The sequence below is a fragment of the Mytilus californianus genome, unplaced genomic scaffold (genome assembly GCF_021869535.1).
Source record: "Mytilus californianus isolate M0D057914Y unplaced genomic scaffold, xbMytCali1.0.p SCAF_14, whole genome shotgun sequence".
In the NCBI taxonomy this organism is placed as follows: Eukaryota; Metazoa; Mollusca; class Bivalvia; order Mytilida; family Mytilidae; genus Mytilus; species Mytilus californianus.
In genome coordinates, this window is record NW_026262626.1 from 4,847,825 (window position 1) to 4,869,957 (window position 22,133).

Consider the following 22,133-nt stretch of genomic DNA (forward strand, 5'->3'; position numbering starts at 1 on the left):
TGTGGTTTCCCTTTGATAAAATCAACGACAATTCCTTGGTCATTAAACATAAAATCAGGATTTACAATGTTAAAATTATGAGTAATCACCAAATCTATTTAAAACATTTGTTAATTTTTAAATATGCATTGTACAGTACAATAAAAAAAACACCACACAAAAACAAATAAATAATTTTAATTTTTTATTTTTCAGAAATAACAAACTAACAACAACAAAAATTAAAGCACAACATATCAATTTTGAAAGAAAACACACTGAAATGTCTTGCCTGCTTTACTGATTATGATTGAGTTTAAGCTGAAAGTCTTGAAGATGGTGGTTTAAGTATCATGCACATAAACTTAACATTATCAATGGTCCAAGTAAATAAGGTCACGGTCAGATGAACCCTGCCAGATGGACATGTACACCTAACAATCATTCCATACATTAAATATGTTTAACCTATTGCTTATAGAATCTTAGAAACAGACATAACCTCGAAAATGTAATGTTCGCCAATAATGAGGTCAAGGTCTGATGAACCTGTCAGAATACCTATACACCTTACAATTATTTCATAAACCAATCGTGGTTGACCTATTGCTTATACCGTCTAAGAAACAGACATAACCACAAAAACTAAACACTGACCAATGATCCATGACAATTTCTGAAGCCAGCAACAGATTAGCATCCCAATGTCTCACATTCTGCTACTTTTGTTGTCAGGTGAGACAAAAGTTACATAAAAATTATAAGGAAACATGCTGGAAAGGGATATAACTATGTAAAAATTTATACATGGGTGCCTCCTTACATCAGTTTATAATGCCCTATAAAACAAATAATACACTTAAGCATATTTTAATAAGACTGTCTCCTATAAAATTCTTTATTTAGGAATTTATTCAGAATAACCTAGGTTACTTTTTAAATGAAATGTACCAAATTTGTTTAATTGTTTACTGATTGTATTATTCAGAATTGATGAACTAAGGTGGTACATAACACTACAGGGAGATAACTCTGTAAAAATCAGCTGAACGTTTTATTCACATTCTATTGTTAAGGAAATATTAAGTACTCAATGATCAAAATTAGTGTTTGTCAAACTGCTATATATCCAATGAAATTTTTCTGATAAAGTGTGTGGTTCAAGTTTTTTGAAATTTTTATATTTTGTCAATGGGTCAAAGTAAATATTTTGTCAACATTTTATGAAAATTAAACGAGCCAAATTAATTTTAGTCAAGGTGTTTGGTACCTCCTTAATGATGATAGGTTTTCTAGATACTTAAATCAAAAAAATCCATTGGAGCTGTTGTTAATAGAAATTACAGGAATGAAAATGAAATATTAAATAACCCTCTAGATATAAAACAATTTATATCTTTCATATAAAAGCATCCCCTATCAAACAAAAACTTAACTGCTAAACTAATGTAATAATATTAAGGAATTTATTCAACTTTCAACATTTAAAAAAAGAAACAATGAACTTTAAAATACATTAAAAATTTAAAACAAAAATATGAAGAAATACTAAAGGAAGGATTAACCACCTTAACTGCACATGTAGGTTCAAAAACTAGAAAACTCTGAATAGCACTTTAAAAGTTTTTGTCTCAAATTTCAATTAAGAATTTTAACTATTTTTTGTTTTTATTAAATATCCAATTATGAATTTTTATATGAACATTATATATAACAAAATGATAGGACAGTAAATAATCAGAGAAAAAATGTTAAATAAAAAATAACTAAATATTTTTAGAATTCATTATAGTAATAAATTCTGCATATCTCTAGGTTCATAGTGTATAATTGATATGGTTAAACAGACCAATAAACTCAACTATGAAAGTTAAATCCACTCCAAAAACCATTTTGTATCACATAGCTTGAAATTAAAAACAAATACCTGTAAAACAACTTTATAATGCCACACTAAAATATTTACAAAATTATGAAATTACTGTAAAATTAAATACTCAAAATTAAAAAAATTGTATTTATGATAAAATTTTGATACTGTGTTTTTTTTCATCTGAGATAATGTGCAAATATTTGAGATTTAAACTATAAGTTACTTTAATAGCACTCTTATATCACATTCAAAATAACATAATTTGAATACTACCATTCAATTAATAAGCACTTTTTTGTTTAAAAGTAGAATAGCTAACCAAGGTGTTTTCAGAATAAAATTCAAAAATTTGAAAGCAAAATACCTGATGCAATAACAAAATATAGAATGTTTATTAGCCGAAACAAAACAATACCTTGGTAAAAAAAGAAGAATATAGGAATTGGACCATATGTTGATCTGCCTTTAAGAAATAAGTCTCAATGTCTTATATTCTTTGCTACTTATGATTTTACCAAGATTTTTTATGTCATAAATTTGGTACAGTTTTTTTTTTTTTTTAATTTAGTTTGTATAATATTTTAGTACTTTAAATGTCGATAGTTTTTAAAACATTTCGAACTATAAAAATATATATGTATATATCTGCAACTGTTTCTTGGCTTCTGAAATGTAAAAAAATATATTTGTATACATCTGCAAATGGGGAGATAACATTAATAATTTGAGATCTCATTCAGAGAATCATACAGAATAACATCATCGTCGTCTGCCATAGAATATCATGTGACTGATGGAATCTGTCTAAGTTTTAAATATCTGTGGTTACTAATCTCCTGCAGTATTTCTGATTCTGAAGGCTCCTCTAGTGTACTCCTACAATTATATAAAATTACATATATTAAACTTCATATCTACATATACCAATTGTATATATGTTTAAAAAGTCATTTAATTAATAAATATTGATAAACCAGATTTAGATGTGGTATCCTATGATATCATTATGTCTCCCCTTCAACAAATAGAGACATGTTTTAATAGTATTTTTTCTTGTTCTGGTTCTTCTTCTTCTCATACAACCTTGTCTTTTGACATATTTATGTCTAGACCATAACTTTAATATCCTTTGAGGTAAGTTTTTGATATTTGGCATATCCCATAGCCAGTAGTAGTATTGCAAAGTTATAAGGGTCTATTCCAATCAAAAAAGTTATTGTTCGATAATAACATCAAACGGTACCAATTTAAATGCATCAGATGTGCATTTTGACAATTAATGTCTCTTCAGTGATGTTCAGAGACTATATGTTCCTCCAAAATTTTTTTAAAAAGAATTCATGATATTAATTTACGTGTGGTGTGCAGAATGAGTTTGAAAGATCTACAATGATTTTATTATGGGGAGTTTAAATAGGTTGTGTAACAATTGTTGTTATTCGGTTTGGCAGTCAGTATATAAGGTAATTGCACAGGTTTTAATTACTAGTATCGAGGATTAAGTAGTGACTAAACCAGTGCAAGTTTTATAGTTAGATGTTGAATTTTTCTTTTACTTTTTGTTTTTCATAAAGTATAGGTATCTTAGGGCTATTCCATTAAAATGTATGTGGGAGGGTAGGAAGGGACTTTCAAAATATCCCTAAAACCAAGAACCATTTTTAAGATAATTTTGTATAATGGTAATGGATGCATACTGAAAAAAGACCCATGACCCACATTCAATAATTAAACTTCCCTTCCTACCCTCCCACATACATTTTAATGGAATAGCCCTTTAACATGTTGTTTTTATTTTAGAGATTGTTTTGTTACAGAACATGTATAGGGTTCTTCCATGCAGTTTCCTTTGTGTTGATATAGACTTTATATTTTAGTTTGATTAACAATCTCTTATAAAAAAAGGTCAGGCTTAATTTGAGGCAGTTTATCAACTCCCTTTGAAGTATATGTATCATCTCCCTTAGATAACTTGGTTATGGGTACATAAATGATTTAATTTTATTACTGAAATACATATGTTATTCCCCCTGTTCAACATGGTTTAGGGTAGACAAGTGACTATTATTTTAAACAATTATTGTTTTTACCTAAACATATCGTGAACAGACATAAAATGATGTGAGTCTTCAAAACTCGATGTTCTTCTTCCTCTGTCAGTATTTAGTTGACTTTTATCCCATTTCATTATAAAATTCTACAAATATAATTATACAATATGTTTTAATATACAAAGATAAAGTTTGATAAAAAAAAAAGATAATTTTTATTCTTAATTTGTAAAAACAGAAATTTTCTTTAAGATTTTAATTCATTTATTTTGTGGATGGATATTATCCACAAAATTGAAGCCTCAATGAAATTTTAACCTACCAAGAATATTACTTTCACATATTGGAAAACACAAAAATTAATCGTTAAACTGCAGTATATTGTAAATTTTACCTCTATTATAATGGCTGTAAACAACTGTAGGACAATAACAACAGAAAATAACCACCATATTATGAAAAACAGATAGGACCATCTGCAAATAAATAATAATAAATGTGATTAAAAACAGAAAGGGCCATCTGTAAAACAGATTAAGAATTTCGTGAAATTTGTGGGTACAGTTGAACCATGAATTTAAATGCTCAATGAAGTACAACTTTTGTTTTAGGCTTTTATTCAGACTATTTTAAAACCATGAAAATACAATTTTGCCTTAATCCTTCGAAAATAGGTACCCACGGAAATAGGTACCCACGGAAATAAACAAATCCACAGTATTTGTGATGCTTGGTTTGTGGCTGCACCTTCCTTGAAAGGTCCTTCTCAAATCTGATAAGAGATAGTTCTGATGGACTTACCGAGAGGTTGCACTTTTGTAAGCTGAAAGGAACACACTCCAGTTATTGACTACCATTATATCCCATAATACTACAATGGCTGCCTACAAAATCAAAAATATATTTCAGACATTATATACATAAATAAAGGCAACAGTAGTATACCGCTGTTCAAAAGTCATAATTCAATTAAGGAAAAACAAATCCGGGTAACAAAAACTGAAACCAAGGGAAACACATCAACTATAAGAGGAAAACAATGGAACAATAGAAACACTGAACTACAACAAAAGCAAACGCCGATCTTACATAGAAACGGACTGTCTGATAACAACTGCCATATTCCTGACTTGATACAGGACATTTTAAGAAAAAATGGTGGGTTGAACCTGGTTTTATGGCTAGACAAACCTCCCACTTATATGGCAATGTTAAAAATACCACTAAAATGACAACACTACGTGACAGGAATACAGTACAAACAAACGCAAGAACACTCTGCACAAAGAAATACATAAATAAATAATATAATAGTACATTACAACATGTAAACTGCAGAAAAACAGCAGACATCTCCCATGAATTTATGACAGCACACTAGTCACAATAGTTAATCTGACTGAGTCTGATATACAGACCCTGTATATATGATCTGACAACTCTCAGTTCTACTATCTGTTTTACAGACCTTTCAGGATCATCCTGTTTTGTCATAATAAAACACATGTAAAAAAAATCAGAGGGCTAAAATTTCATTTGCTGATGTAATAATTTCCAGAACAGAAAGTAGAACAGAGTGTTGTTAGATCCTTGTAAGCAAAGCATAGACACAGGGATTGTTTTTTTAATCAAACTGGGCCAAAAATAAAATTTGAATTGTTTGATGTTGCCTACTTACCCACCTAAAATGCAGCCTACCGGAAAAATTTTATGACACAAATTGGTTCAAATTTTTTTAAAGATATTTTCCTTCTCTAACATCGTTTTCTCATCTAAAACATGTAACCTTTGTTGTTGGCCAAAAAAAATTTAATCCTGACCTATCTACCCAACCTCACAAGGCATGGGTAGGCAACATCAAACAAAGATTTTCTAAGGGTGGCCCTGTATAACAGTGATCTTGGAGTACAGAAAGGAATGCTCTTGAATAATTGAATACAGTTGAATGAAAAAGTTATATTTCTCATTTATAAAGATCTTTTTAAAAAATCTCTTTTAAAATGACAAAGTATTAACAATTCTGATATTCTTTTTCAATAAAATCTTGAATTTCCAAAATCCAGAAAAACAATTAAAAAAAAAAGGATAAATTTTGAAAATATCATTGAAGAAAAAATAACCAAGAACGTTCTCACAAAATGCTTACACTGCACAAAAATGGTACATTATACAAAAATAACGAGATGTGGTATGATTACCAATGAGACAACTATCCACCAGTTATCAAATTATGTGGATTTAAGCAATTATAGGTCACTGTACGGCTATCAATAATGAGAAAAAACCCATCCTGTATAGTCAGCTTTAAAAGGCTCGACATGAAAAATGTGAAATAATCTAAATGAGAAAACTCACAGCTTAATTTATAACAATATCCTTTACGAAAAACAAATACTGTGAATTCAGAAATTATTGCAAGCATTTATTACTGCAATTTCTGGAGAATGGACAAAAATGTGAGTTTAAAAATTGCGATTTCAGAAAAAACTGCAAACAGATATATATATATATATATATATAGAGTGAACACGCTGAAATGTCTCGCCTTCTTTACTAATCATTGATATTATGTTGATAGTCCTAAATATAAAGCTTTATTACAACTGTCACATAAACTTAACATTAACCAAGTAAACTAAACATTGACCAATGAACCATGAAAATGAGGTCAAGGTCAGATGAACCATGCTAGGCAGGTATGTACAGCTTACAATTCTTCCATACAACAAATATAGTTGACCTATTGCTTATAGTTTAAGAAAAACAGACCAAAACACAAAAACTTAACACTGAGCAATGAACCTTGAAAATGAGGTCAAGGTCAAATAAAACCTGTGTGACTGACATAGATCATAAAATATTTCCATACACCAAATATAGTTGAACTATTGCATATAGTATTATAAAAAAGACCAATACTCAAAAACTTAACCTTGACCACTGAACCATGAAAATGAGGTCAAGGTCAAATGACACCTGCCAGCTAGACATGTACACCTTACAATCATTCCATACACCAAATATTGTAGACCTATTGGATACAGTATAAGAAAAACAGACCAAAACACAAAAACTTAACTATAACCACTGAACCATGAAAATGAGGTCAAGGTCAGATGACACCTGCCAGTTGGACATGTACACCTTACAGTCCTTCCATACACCAAATATACTAGACCTATTGCTTATAGTATCTGAGATATGGACTTGACCACCAAAACTTAACCTTGTTCACTGATCCATGAAATGAGGATCGAGGTCAAGTGAAAACTGTCTGACGGCATGAGGACCTTGCAAGGTACGCACATACCAAATATAGTTATCCTATTACTTATAATAAGAGAGAATTTGACATAACAAAAAATCTTAACTTTTTTTTTCAAGTAGTCACTGAACCATGAAAATGAGGTCAAGGACATTGGACATGTGACTGACGGAAACTTCCTAACATGAGGCATCCATATACAAAGTATGAAGCATCCAGATCTTCCACCCTCTAAAATATAAAGCTTTTAAGAAGTTAGCTAATGCCGCCGCCGCCGGATCACTATCCCTATGTCGAGCTTTCTGCGACAAAAGTCGCAGGCTCGACAAAAACTGCAAACAGCTTTATATATATATATATATATCAGTTATTAGAATGTGAATTCTAATTATTGTGAGACTCATCCAGTCGCATTATTCGCATTAATAAAAGCCTCACAAGAATTTCTAAGTTTACAGTATGACAGACATGAACCAACGACAACAACTGAATTACAGGCTGCTGACTTAGGACAGGCATATAAAAATTGTGACAGGGTTAAATATGTTTGTGAGCACTCAACCCTCCTCATCATGGGACATTATAGATATTGTTACAGAAGATACACTAATCGCTGAATCTGGTTCTTCACTGTACATATAAATATAAATATTAAATTGTTAGGTACAATGTATGTTTCTGTTTAAAACATCACTTACATAAATCAAAACCTAAAATTTCTGAACATGTCAATTCAGCATAAAATCAACAATAAATGTATATTGGTCCAATAAAAAGCCCTGAAAAAAGCCTGGTAAGAAAAAGTGTTTATCAAAAACTACCATTTCTTTCAAAATAATCAAATAAATCATGTCGGTGATACAGCACAAACTTTAGGGGAATATAACATTTGAAATGCAATATGAAATTGACACTTGAACATAGTTACTTTATGTCTCTAGTGCTTTTGTTAGTTGTTTTGTGCTTTGCATTGATATGAGGAGTCAAGCCCTTTTCAACTGATTTTTATAGTTTTTTCCTATGTTGTGCTGTTACACCACTGTCCCAGGTTAGGGGAGGGTTGGGCACCCACAAACATGTTTAACTCCATTATATTCCATATGTGCCTGTCACAAGTCATGAGCCTGTAATTCAGTGGTTGTCATTTGTTGCTGTACCGGTATATCATATTTGTTTTTTGTTTGTTGTTTTGTAAATACATCAGGCCATTGGTTTTCTCATTTGAATTATCTTAAATTTTATCATGTCTGGTCTTTAATAGCTTGCTATGAGGTGTGTGTTTTTCTCATTGATGAAGGCCTTATGATGACCTATAGTTGCTAACATCTACTTCATTTGGTATCTGATTGAGAGTTGTCTCATTGGCAATCATACCACATCTCCTTATTTTATACTACCCAAATATAAATTTATAATCACTCACGGCAAAATCATCGAAATTATTGGCCCAGTATTCCAACTGTTGGTATGATCCACATTTGTATAGTAGACCTCTACAATAAAATAATAAACACATCTTTCATCTATACCAACAATAGTGTTCAATATAATCTTGTTATATTTGAGCAAAGGAAATTTGTAGCAATGGAATTTGTAGTTAAAACAAAATGTAAGCCAAGGCAGTTTCAAAAATGCTTGACATGTGGTGTAGTTAAGTTGTCTTTCATTTTGAGGTGTATGTTGACCTCTCCATATCTTTTTTTTATAGTGTTGTTCGGTTGCTGTCATAGACCTAGAATCCTCATCTCTTTTTACTTAAAACCAACTTTGTATATCTCAGAACATTAATTTAACAACTCATACAGGGATCTTGAGAGCCAATCACATATTATTCAATAAAAAGAAAGTAACATATGCTTTAGTAATGGTCATCATACTGTAAAACTGATGTTCAAAATCCTAAAAAATTGTATCTTGTAAATAAAAGTTAATACTTAAATGTGAATTTATTCACTTTTTTTCTCCAGGATTATATGGTGTCTTCCTTACCCTGAAACTGTGGCATTAGGAGGGTTGTATTCTATAGACCCATTAAAGATCTCTATACCCATAATGGCAAATGAATAATATATCACCTGGAAAATATTATTCAAAAATTATTTATGCTACTCAGTTTGCATGTTGAACATGTACAGCATTATATTTAACTGTGGTAAATTTAAATATAGATATTCACCTTCATGTAGCCACCTACAACATTGTTTGTCTTAAGAAAAAACAAGCTTGTCCAGCATTTAAGACGATGGAAAAGTGCTTATTCAGCAGTTTAAATATTTAAATATTTAAATATTTAACATTTAAGAGTGAAAATTAATTCCAGACTGTGATATAATCTGTTCCCAATGAGATTTTTACAAGCTCTATGAATAACATCTATGCTTTTGTTAAATTTGAAAGTAGTATTTTTGTTCAAGTATGACACCATGAGGAATCAGGGAAAAGGGCATCATTCCTCATGTTTTGTCGAAATATCTGTCAATATGATTTAATTTCATCTTGTTTATTTATTTTTTATCTTTTATCAGTATCGTTGCATAAATCTTAAGACTTTAATGATTTTGTTTGTTTGAACTGAATTGTCGTTAGATGATTCAATATGTATTAAATTTGCAGGTTGGTTGTATTCTATAGACTCTTATATTTATATGCTAATTAAAACTTACAATTAAAATACCAGCAAATGCCTTCATATTCTTAATCAAATCTACCAAGGTATTGACCACTATGGACATGGACTAAAAAAGACAAATTATCAGTATCATAAAATAGATCAATACATATACAATGCATCTGTCATGCACACAAAAAAAAAACAAAAACATGAAACAGAATCTGAGGCCATTTTTCACTTCAAATTCTAAGGACTTTTTGCAGAAGAAAACATGTATAATTAGATATCTTTGTCTGTGAATATAAACTTTTAAAGTTTTGTCTCACTGTTATTAGAAATTTTAAGTCACCTATTCTGTTTTGCAATAAAATTTTCATGTGGGTGAAATACTACAAACAACTGGAAACATGATTTTAATCACTAATCCTTAGAACTTGTACATGTAAATACACCTTGTGCAAAATAAAATTAATTGATCCTAGCATGAGTTTTATTTGTATTTTGATGTCTATTTATAACAAGAAACTGTGTTCAAATCAATTCTTGAAAAACAGAAATAAAAAAATATCATATAAACTACCAACTGGTGCAACAATAAACCTTCTTTTTAAAATGTTTTTGATAACAACATATAAATTCATGCAAGTATTACAGTAATTAATTTTCATACAACTGATCATTTCAATTTGATTTTCATATTCAGCTATTAAAGGAGAAACAGCTTGCAACAAATTTACTAGAGTTTCAAATGAGCAATTTCAGTTTCAACACAATTTTAAAAACATCTCTTTAATAAAAAGGCTTCATCTTTTCCCAATACCAACTGCTAAAACCTATTGTGAAACTGTCCGTTTATGCCTGTCTCAGTTATTTTAGGATTATAACAAAGGAAATACAAAAAAATTAAATACATGGTTTCATATCCTAATAACATACAAAAAGAAAATGGCTAATAAATCTTGAGATACAGGCATGTTAGTTTTAACTTCATATATTTGACCACTCACCTTTATCTGTGGTATAATTCTAAGTATTCTGGCCATAATTAGTATGTTTATAATTCTGACAACATTCCAAAGGGTTACAGAATCTTGAGGGACTATTGCATCTCTACAAATAATCAAACAATTACATTATGTAAAAAATTCAGATAGCATAAAAGAATCCTTCGGCATATGTATCTGAGATAAGATTGAGACTATCTTTTCCCCAATTGCTTAAATAAAAGAATGGTCATTGATTGCAGTGTATTTACCTATAAAACATATAACAGCACCATAAATCATTCAGTACATTAAAAATTAATAAATGAATAAATAACTATCCTCCATCCTCATCCTCCAATTTGGTGTTTAAAAAAAATTAAATAGAATATAGAATATTAAACCCTTTGTAATACATAAAACATAAACATCATCACTACTCCTTGTATATTTAAAAAAATGAATGCCCTTGATTCCCCTCTTGATTACTCTGACTTGCTTGTATAACTTTGGTTACAAAGTTTAAATAGATTGATAATGGGATAAACAAATGTCTCGCTGCATCAGATGTTTTTATGGAAGCCTAGTCCTCATTTAACCTTTCTTCAAAACTGCATTAAAATTACTATAAACATTGTCTACAAAGCTACTTACCCAGTTAATGGAAGCCCATATTCAGCAACAGAAAATATTTCTGTAACCTAAAAGAGAATGAAAAAATTATTTTTTTAACACTTAAGCCTAATATTGATATTGACAAGTATTGAAATACATTACAGTATCTTATATTCCAATGCAATTACAACCTGTTGAATGAATGTTTAAATCAACAGAAAATGTCATATAACTTCATAAATACCTGAACCAATTCTCAACACCACAAACCTTGTCTGAGATTTTTTATTTGGATTTGTATTGATAATTTGCTAAGTCAAGTCAAAATATGTTATTATTTTTTTGTATATCCAGCCAATGATGATTTTTGCATTGATTTTCCTATAGATTGCGTTATGGATGTGACTTTCTATATTCAACACGATATTTTTCCAGAATTCTGTTTATGAGGATGCTATATGAAAGTTACGGTGAGTACACTGACATCTATAATATTCTTACCACTAAAGCTACTGTAATCAGGCCATCATAGATATTGGATTTTTCAAAAACATATCTTCTCCATCCAAACATTACAAATTTTAACACCTGTTCCAGGAGGTAGTAGGTTACAAAACCAAAATTTACAATCTGAAAGAACAAAATTTACAAGTTGAAACATGGATTTTTCATTGTTACAAACACAAATAAATCTGTTTTCTTGAATACTGTAAATTAAGAAATTATTGTGTGCATTTATTTTGTGATTTTTAAAGAACCGAAATTTATTATTGCAATACTCACCCAGTGGTAATATACGCATTTATAAAAACCTCATGATGTTGGAACTTACAATACATTGCAAAACAGTCAGAATTCCAATTCCCTTTTATTTCAAAATACTAATAACAATTAATGTTAATTATTATGCTAATGTATAATGTAAATAACATTTAACATACAATAAAATAATGATCTCAAGGATACAAAAAGTTGTACCCTTAAAATTTTGTGAATTGATTTCATTCAAAGAGGTCAATCCCAAACTTTCAAAGACTTCAATAAAAATACATAATTTGGGTTGCATTGAATAAAGAACATGATATACTGTGGATTCATTTATTTTCATGGGTACAAATTTTCGAGGATTTAGGAAAACTTACATGTTTTCGTGGATATTTAATTTCGTGGTTTTGCCAAAGTCTGCATACAAGCCTATGGAAATTTTGTTATTCGTTGACCATGAAAATTGGTATCCAACGAAAAATAATGAATCCACAGTATATATATAAAGACAAGGAGATTTGGTATGATTGCCAAGGAGACAACAATTCACCAGAGAACAAAGAGCATAGCCTACCTGAAAGACAACTATTGTTTGAATTACATTTTCAGACTTTACTTTTTCAAGTTAATTCTAGAGGACTATTGCCATTACATTAAAACATGTTTTAGAAAAAAAATAGATGCCATGATATAGCCAAGTTAGCTGAAAGTGGTGTTAAACACAAACAAACAAAACACATTGTTGTAAGCATTCAAATATTACATGACACTTTTCCCCCATACACATACTACGGGAAACCACACTCCTCTTTGTGTCCCTATAAATATCTTGTAATATGCTCCATTGCACAAACAAAATAACAAAACAAAACAACTGGACTTGTAAGCCTTACATACTACAGAACCTTCAAATCTGAGATGTGGTATCTGAGACTGCCACAGAAAAGTTCAGATGCAAGAAGAATCGGATGAAGCAGAATAACTTAGCATAAACAATGAGTTTTCAAACTTTGCTGAACTTCACCATTTTTACTTTTATTTTACTGTTTTAAAACATGTTTTTAAAAGAGAATAGCTCATCTTAACAACTATTATAAGTGTTATATCAAAAAGGTTTTGAAAATACTTAAAATGAATAGAAGAAACATTTCATTAAATATATAATATTAACTGTAATCTTGTTTGATATCAAGTAACAAATAAAATTTTAAAAGAAATTCTTATATTTCTGCATGAATCAAGTAAGGAAAGATGAGCACCTTCAGGCAAATCAGAATAAAAACATCTTCCTTCTCTACAACCTCAAATTGTGACATTCTATTTGATGCTGACAGTGTTCAAGATAAGTATAAGATAAATTGGATAATGTAAAATATTATTCCATGGTTTTCCTTAATTCTAGTTCAGTATATTTAGATGCAAGCCTAATTAAATACATGTAGCTGTATTTCAAAATGAACATCCTCATTTCTAAATAACAACCTATTTGAATCAAGTATAATACAGAGTCCATATTGTGCCTGTGGCACTCCACGTGAGGATGCATTTCATTTCTTCTTTAACTGCAATAAATACACCGATATAAGGAACGATCTATTAACCAACATTCATCCTTTTCAAGTGACAACAAATCTAGAGTTGCTCACTGAGGGTAGCCAAACTTTAACATACAAGAAAAACTGTGAAATCTTTAAAGTAGTCTTTAAATTTATAAAAAAATCAAAAAGATTCCTAGTAGTATAATCAAATAAGATTTGAATAAACAAAAACACCGTGTCCACATAATTTCATTTATTTATTTATTATTTTTGATTTTAATTTTTTTTTTATTCTATTTTATTTAATTTATTTATTTATTTTTTTTTTTTTTATTTTTCTCAATTCTATATTCTTTTTCTTGTTTATTGTGTTAGGCTATTTTTTCCAGACTGTGCTAGGCTATTTTTTTCAGAATGTGCAAATGTCCCATTTTGATATTACATTTAAGATATATCTACTGAACTGTGCATGCTCTGTATAATTGTAATTGTATTATAATGTAAAGGAGAAGACTTCATAAGTTGGTTAAACTTGTGTCCGATCATATTTGTATCTTTGAGCAAATAAAATCATTATAATCTAAAAAAAAATGAACATCATAAGCACTGTAAATTCAAAATTTTTGTGTGCATTTATTATTGCAATTTTTGAAGAATGAACAAAAAATGCGAGTATAATTGATGCAGTATTAGTAAATGCTGCATACACATGCATGATAAAAATAATGTTAACAAAATATGAAAGTGAGAATTTTTCATTTTTGTGATACCTATTCCATCACAATTTCGCAGCAATAAAAACATTGCAAAATTTCTGAATTTACAGTTATTGATTTACTATATAGCACAAAATTATCATAATCAATCTTTACATTGAAATCTTTCATCATCATTTGTTTTTAACATACACTTAATGCAAGTTTGGTGCTTTTCTAGAACTCTGCCTTGGCAATAAGAAAAAAACGACAGTCTTCCTGACAGATATTGTGTAGAATATTAAATATAATTAACAGGAAGAAAAACATTTCAAACAATACAAATGTGTGAGTTTGAAATATTTTTGAGAAGAAATTATGATTAACTGCAAGTGTTATATTTTGAAGCAAATTTATGTATTACCCCTAGCCTCATTATCTGAAATAATGTTTTTTGGGTTAAATAAAATACAAAAAAAATTTCAAACATACCAACAATTTTCTTTCATTTTATATCAGTACAAATTAAAAAATGATCCTCCATACATATTTATTTATAAGTAATTTAGGCATACTTTCAAGTTATTATGATTATTAAAAAGATAAAAAAAAAAACAAAAAAAAAGACGACTGGTATGGTCTTCAGAAACGATGATAGTCCGTCGGAAGGGGACGATAAATGACTGGCCCGTGTCATATCTCTTGCACGTAAAAGACACCCTTGTAGATTTCAAAAAAGAGCAGGCTAATGCCGCAACAAGGCAGCACTAGCACCCGAAAAGTGGAAAGGGATTAATATAAGTTGCAATTACTTGTTTCTCAATCCACTATAAATAAATATGTTTAAACTATGACTTTTGAATATTTTCAGTAGGTGGTTAATTCATTCAAATGCTGACCTTTAATTGGTTAAAAAACAAATTGTATGATCCTTTCATATGTTATCAATCTGTATGAAAACAACTCAAGTTTATATAGAATGATTAGCTCTGAATGCTAAAAAATCATTCATTTACTAGACAATTTCTACTGTAATTTTGTGTTTAAAGTTTTAGTTTCAGATTTAAAATGTTACATTTATTTTTTTCTTTCAAAGATCTGTAAATATACGAATTGAATGCTGTGTTGAAAAGTAAACAAGTGACGACAATATTTTTAGAAAAAAGCGCTTTCCTTCCCCTTTGTTACTCCATAAAAGATCAATTATTATCTCCCTTTGTTAGTATTATAAAAGATCATTTATTATCCAAGTAAGTGACTTATACTTACATTCAAAACAGATTTGCTGTAATTGAAGGATTTATCATATTGCGTAGCTAACTCAACCTGAAACAATGAAAAAGATTTAAATATTATCCATCTACTAAAAAAGGTGAGAAGATACTATAAAGGGGGCAATACAAATCTTGTCAAAAAGAAAAAGACAACAAAAGGTCAAATCTAGTAATCAATTTCCCTAAATAACATTCAAATGTTAATCAGTTTTCTTTCATGTAAGCCAATTTAAATTCAAAATTCGTAAGGGTTCCGCGGAACCCAGTGTCTCGCCTACTTTTTCTGTTAATCGCAGACTCAACAAAAATGAGGAAGTAAATCAATAAAAATATTCCTCTTGATCCTATCTTTTGATTGTAAGAAGCTTCTGTCCAAGTTTGGTAAAAAATCCAGGATAGTTTATGAATCTAATAAATGTTTAAAAACTTTAACTGCAGACTGAATGTAATGTTAACTGGAAGAAAACAAAATTTCCTTCTAGATACTAGCATTTGATCATAAACAAGCTTCTGTCCAAGTTTGGTAAAAATCCAAAATAGTATAAGAAAGTTATTAAAATTTTAAAAACTTTAACCACAGAGTGAATGTGTTGTTTCCTGGCAGAAAATCTAAGTCCATTTTAAAGTAAAATATGGAAAAAATGGATTTATTTTTTTACAAAATTTACTTCTGGATACTATCTTATGATCATAAACAAGCTTCTGTCCAAGTTGGGTACAAACCCAGGATAGGGTAAGAAAGTTATTAAAATTTTAAAAACTTTTAACCACAGAGTGAATGTAATATTTCCCGGCAGAAAAACTAAGTCCATTTATAAGTAAAATACGGAAAAAATGGAATTTTATTTTTACAAAATTTACTTCTGGATACTATCTTATGATCATAAACAAGCTTCTGTCCAAGTTTGGTAGAAATCCAGGATAGTTTAAGAAAGTTATTAAAATTTCAAAAACTTTAACCACAGAGTGAATATTTGTGGACGCCGCCGCTGCCGACGGAATGTAGGATCGCTATGTCTCGCTTTTTCAACTAAAGTCGAAGGCTCGACAAAAATTAGCAAGAATTATTTTAAATTTCTTATGTTGAAACCAAATTTTGTCAGGCAAAACTCAAGGTGAAACAAACATAGTCACAAGAATTAATTTTTTTTTTTATGAAATTGAAAATGAATATACCAGTTGCAAGAAAACTGGTTAATTCATGAATGTTTCTGCTGTAAGATTTTTTTTTTACTTGCTGTGTTTTGCTAGAGTAATAAAATTCCACAGACAAATCATATGGACATCAAGTTTTTCTTTAACTAAACACGTATATTAAGCATTTTAAATTTTTTCTTGATTAAAAAAAAAATACTAACCATTTACAGGCATCTGGAAAAATTATTTTATATAGAAAAAAAGTTGTATTTCTAATTTCTAATTATGTTTAGGGAATTTTATTTGAATGATGAGTTATAAATTAAAATACCGGTAGACTACAGAGATTGCAGTGATAATTCCTGGAATTTGTAAATAAAAAATATTGCAATTTTTCAAATTAATAAAACTGGAAAATTAAATAAAAACATCTGATATTTTATTAAAAGAACTTACTGTTATGACAAAAACATTGACCACAGCTACCAAATTACCAAAGTAGGTAAAAAATCTGTGAGCAACACATTTCTGTAAAAATCTCAAAACAGGATGTCCAAACCATCTTATTGCTGGTCTCTGTTAAATACAATTGTAAAAGAAATAAATGACCATGAAAATTGAAGAAATAACTTGTGTCCTTGCTTTCTTTAATTTATACAAATGATATTATTGCCCTTGATTTCTTAAAAAAAGATATTGTTGCCCTTGATTTCTTACAAAATGATATTATTGACCTTGATTTTAACAAAGGCAATTTTGTTCAAATTTCATAATGATTAGTTATCCAAAATGAAAGTAATTCCACAAGCAACATTCTCGATACTAAAAGCAGAATATATTTTTTGTGCAAATCCAGCACATCTTTGTTTACAATGACTGAAATTTGTAACAACATGACTTGCAATGAAAAATTTGTGTATGTTTTGGGAGTAGTAATAATAATGTCCTCTGATCAGTACAAATTTTTCCCCATCCTTTGTCACATGATAAAATTTTTGTAAGATATCATTTTGTTATTTATACTACTTGCATTGCTAGTAAACTTCTCTGATTGTATAACATCAACAGAGTCTTGGAATGCTTGGAAATTCAATTGTTGGTTAACTTGTTTTAAATCAATTTCCTGAAATACAAAAAAAAATGCGCATAAACTTCTACAGTAACAGATACCTGTATGAAAACTGAACACATTTAGAGAAATAAATGATTTAGTTATTAGCCAAAATTTGCTAAAATGGACATTTTAATGAGCAATAACTCCAAAATCAGTTGTTCGATTTTTCTGAAAATTTTATAGGAAATAGACCTTGAACTGCTAATCTTTTTTTTATCTGATGTCAGTTTTGCTCCAGCTGCTTAATTTAGAGATATAAGCCAAAAAATGCATTCTATGCCTATGTTCTCTATTTTTAGCAACAGTGGCCATATTTGTTGGTGGATCAAATCCCTGGATACAAATATTAAACAAGATTCCCTAAGGAATATTTAGGTAAATTTGGTAACATTTGGCCCAGTAGTTATAGAGAAGAACATTTTTTTTTTAAATTCACAACAACCAAAGGAGGGAAGACAAATGGCAACGACACACCCTTGTTTCCAGATTCTAAAAATTATTCAGTTGTATTAATAATTGAATGCCAAATTGTGTATATTGTTTAACTTGAGTTTAATTAATAAAATATGTTTACACTAAGGACTGACGCCAAGTGATGGCAACAGCTCTTATGGTCTGTTAGCCCAGGCAAGCTGGAAACAGTAATTCTGTATATTACAAGGAAATGTATATATAGACATTTGAATAGTTAATATCTTAAGATGCGTTATATATTCTTACATAAAACATATCTGTGTTAAATAAATATGGTTCTGACAAAGACTTGGGACAATTTAGACATGTTTAAGCTTGAAATATTGACCTTGGCATATTGTGTAGACACCTGTCTATTGTTGACATCGGTTTTTTGGTCATTGTCTCATTAACTGTTCCAAACCATTTTTTTATTCATATATATTTGATAAAAGGGATTACAATTGTAGCATGCAATATTACAAAAAGCTAAATATTACAAAAAGCTAAATATGGCTCAAGATAATTTTGAGCATACATGTAGTTAACAGTGACATCTATAGCACACCATCTTTCAGGCATAATATATCGATAGTGTTCATTTTTATGTACTTGCTAATGAATTTTCTAGTAAGAACATACATATATATATATATACAATATTAGGTCAATGTCAGAAAAATATCAACTTTTTTGTAAGTCTTAGAAACTGAGTAAGGACGAGGTTTATTGAGCCCGTCAACTGTTTCATGGCGATAACAAAAAAGTTGATATTTTCTGACATTGACCAAATATTGTTTTTTATCCTGCAGCTTAAAAAAATTATAATTAGTAATGAAAATGTTATCATTAGAATAAAACATATTTTCCATCCCTAAACGTACCTCAAATTGTTAAGTAAAGTGACGTGATATGAAATCGACATTGCATGAAATATCACATCGTTACTATATTTGGTAGATAAAGGCAACAGGAAGTATAAACATGTCTTTAACATCTAACATCCTTTTTCATTAATTTTATACTTGACCCAAAACATAGCAATGATCATTAAGACAGACTATTCAAGGATGACCTATTGTGATACTAGATATCAGAACAATTCAGTCCAAATTTTGATAGTGATGCGACATCATCTTATTCATATAGAATCTCCTGTCAAAAGTTTTAGGTAGTAGTATCTAGAATTGATGTTACTGAAGTAAAAAAAGGTTTAAAGAAAAGGTTGACCGAGGTCAAGACAGCATCGAAAGAAAAAAGAATTGCTGTGTTTGCCTCCAAAAGCTAGCCATAATGAAGATTTAATAGTAACCTTACTTACATTAAATATTTTACTTTTCCATCTGACAGGTATATTAGCTTCCTGTATTGCATTTTTCACTTTACTAACTTCAACACTACAAACATAGAAATAGAAAGCATATATATATATATAGGTAGTCATATTCCTGTGTGTTGACATTTATTATCGTACTACAGATATACATGTATGTAATTACTTTATGTGAGAAAATTAGTGAAAACAACTTGTTTCAACACATCGGCGAAACTAGTCAACACAATAAAACTTGCAGTTCACTAAAGTGTTGTTGTCAATCCAGCGGTATTTTATTTGTTTCAACACAGTACGATTTTTGGTGTTATCAAAAAACATTAAGTCTTTGAGAAAGAGAACTAGAGGCTCTAAAGAGCCTGTGTCGCTCACCTTGGTCTATGTGCATATTAAACAAAGGACACAGATGGATTCATGACAAAATTGTGTTTTGGTGATGGTGATGTGTTTTTAGATCTTACTTTACTGAACATTCTTGCTCCTTACTATTATCTCTATCTATAATGAACTTGGCCCAGTAGTTACAGTGGAAAATATTTTGTAAAAATTTACAAAAATTAACAAAATTTATGAAAATTTTTAAAAATTGATTATAAAGTGCAATAACTCCTTAAGGGGTCAATTGACAATTTTGGTCATGTTGACTTATTTGTAGATCTTACTTTGCTGTACATTATTGCTGTTTACAGTTTATCTCTATCTATAATAATATTCAAGATAATAACCAAAAGCTGCAAAATTTTCTTAAAATTACCAATTCAGGGGCAGCAACCCAGCAATGTGTTGCCTGATTGGTCTGAAAATTTCAGGGCAGATAGATCTTGACCTAATGAACAATTTTTTTCCGTCAGATTTGCTCTAAATGCTTTGGTTTCAGAGATATGAGCCAATAAAATGCTCCGCAGGGCGCAGCTTGATACGACCGCAGAGGTCGAACCCTGAACAGTTGGGGCAAGTATGGACACAACATTCAAGCTTGATACAGCTCTGAATTTGGATTGTGATTAAATATTTGACACAGCATAGGTTTCTGACACAGAATGAATGTGGTCTAAGAACTTAAAAATTTTAAATTGGACATTCACCTATTATGGTCCAATATCCAAAATCTAAATACATGGTTAGATTCAGCATATCAAAGAACCCCAAGAATTCAATTTTTGATGAAATCAAACAAAGTTTAATTTTGGACCCCGATTTGGACCAACTTGAAAACTGGGCCCATAATCAAAAATCTAAATACATGTTTAGATTCAGCATATCAAAGAACCCTAAAAATTCAATTTTTGTTAAAATCAAACTAAGTTTAATTTTGGACCCTTTGGACCTTAATGTAGACCAATTTGAAACGGAACCAAAAATTAAGAATCTAAATACACGGTTAGATTCGGCATATCAAAGAACCCCAATAATTCAATTTTTGATGAAATCAAACAAAGTTAAATTTTGGACCCTTTTGACCTCAATGTGGACAAAGTTGATAACAGGGCCCAAAAATCAAAAATCTAAATACATGGTTAGATTCAGCATATCAAAGAACCCCATATATTCAATTTTTGTTGAAATCAAACAAAGTTTAATTTTGGACCCCGATTTGGACCAACTTGAAAACTGGGCCCATAATCAAAAATCTAAATACATGTTTAGATTCAGCATATCAAAGAACCCTAAAAATTCAATTTTTGTTAAAATCAAACTAAGTTTAATTTTGGACCCTTTGGACCTTAATGTAGACCAATTTGAAAACGGAACCAAAAATTAAGAATCTAAATACACGGTTAGATTCAGCATATCAAAGAACCCCAATAATTCAATTTTTGATGAAATCAAACAAAGTTAAATTTTGGACCCTTTGGACCTCAATGTGGACCAATTTAAAAACAGGGCCCAAAATCCAAAAACTTAATACACGGTTAGATTCAGCATATTAAAGAACCCCAAGAATTCAAGAATAAAACCCCATTGAAATTGATCAAGAAATAAGCAATTGATACAAAGTATCTTCTTTTGCACAATACTGTGCAATTGAATATTTCTTGCTATTGCGCAATACTGTACAATTGACAATTTCTTGCTATTGCGCAATATTGTGCTATTGGATATTTCTTGCTATTGCGCAATACTGTGCAATTGAAGATTTCTTGCTATTGCGCAATACTGTGCAATTGAAGATTTCTTGCTATTGTGCAATACTGTGCAATTGAAAATTTCTTGCTATTGCACAATACTTATTAGATAATAATTTACACATCCTGTTTGGTGTGTATCTCCTACCATATCATTATTATTTGCTTTTAAATATTAATCAGAAATAACCAACTTAAAATGGAAAATTTTAAAAGAAAAAAAAAAGGAAAAAAAGAAAAAAAAAGAGAAAAAAAAAATCCCCCCCCCAAATTTTTTGAACCCCCTTATGATTCATCACCCCCAAACTCAATCCCAGCCTT

At 29.7% G+C, this 22,133-nt stretch overlaps 1 protein-coding gene across 1 annotated transcript in view; it reads right to left on the reverse strand.

Moving 5' to 3' along the window:
- The window catches only part of LOC127724872 (two pore channel protein 2-like), a 40,289-nt gene continuing 18,156 nt past the window's right edge, over positions 1-22,133 (reverse strand). The window contains exons 13-26 of the mRNA XM_052231877.1: positions 19,675-19,750; positions 17,770-17,909; positions 17,243-17,360; positions 15,645-15,701; positions 11,879-12,007; positions 11,417-11,463; positions 10,787-10,889; positions 9,832-9,903; positions 9,158-9,243; positions 8,592-8,661; positions 4,705-4,787; positions 4,298-4,379; positions 3,943-4,049; positions 1-2,728 (exon numbers count right to left, since the gene is read on the reverse strand). Coding sequence (XP_052087837.1) covers positions 2,635-2,728; positions 3,943-4,049; positions 4,298-4,379; positions 4,705-4,787; positions 8,592-8,661; positions 9,158-9,243; positions 9,832-9,903; positions 10,787-10,889; positions 11,417-11,463; positions 11,879-12,007; positions 15,645-15,701; positions 17,243-17,360; positions 17,770-17,909; positions 19,675-19,750 — 1,264 coding nt within the window. The 3' untranslated portion in view covers positions 1-2,634. The remainder of the gene's footprint in view (positions 2,729-3,942; positions 4,050-4,297; positions 4,380-4,704; positions 4,788-8,591; positions 8,662-9,157; positions 9,244-9,831; positions 9,904-10,786; positions 10,890-11,416; positions 11,464-11,878; positions 12,008-15,644; positions 15,702-17,242; positions 17,361-17,769; positions 17,910-19,674; positions 19,751-22,133) is intronic.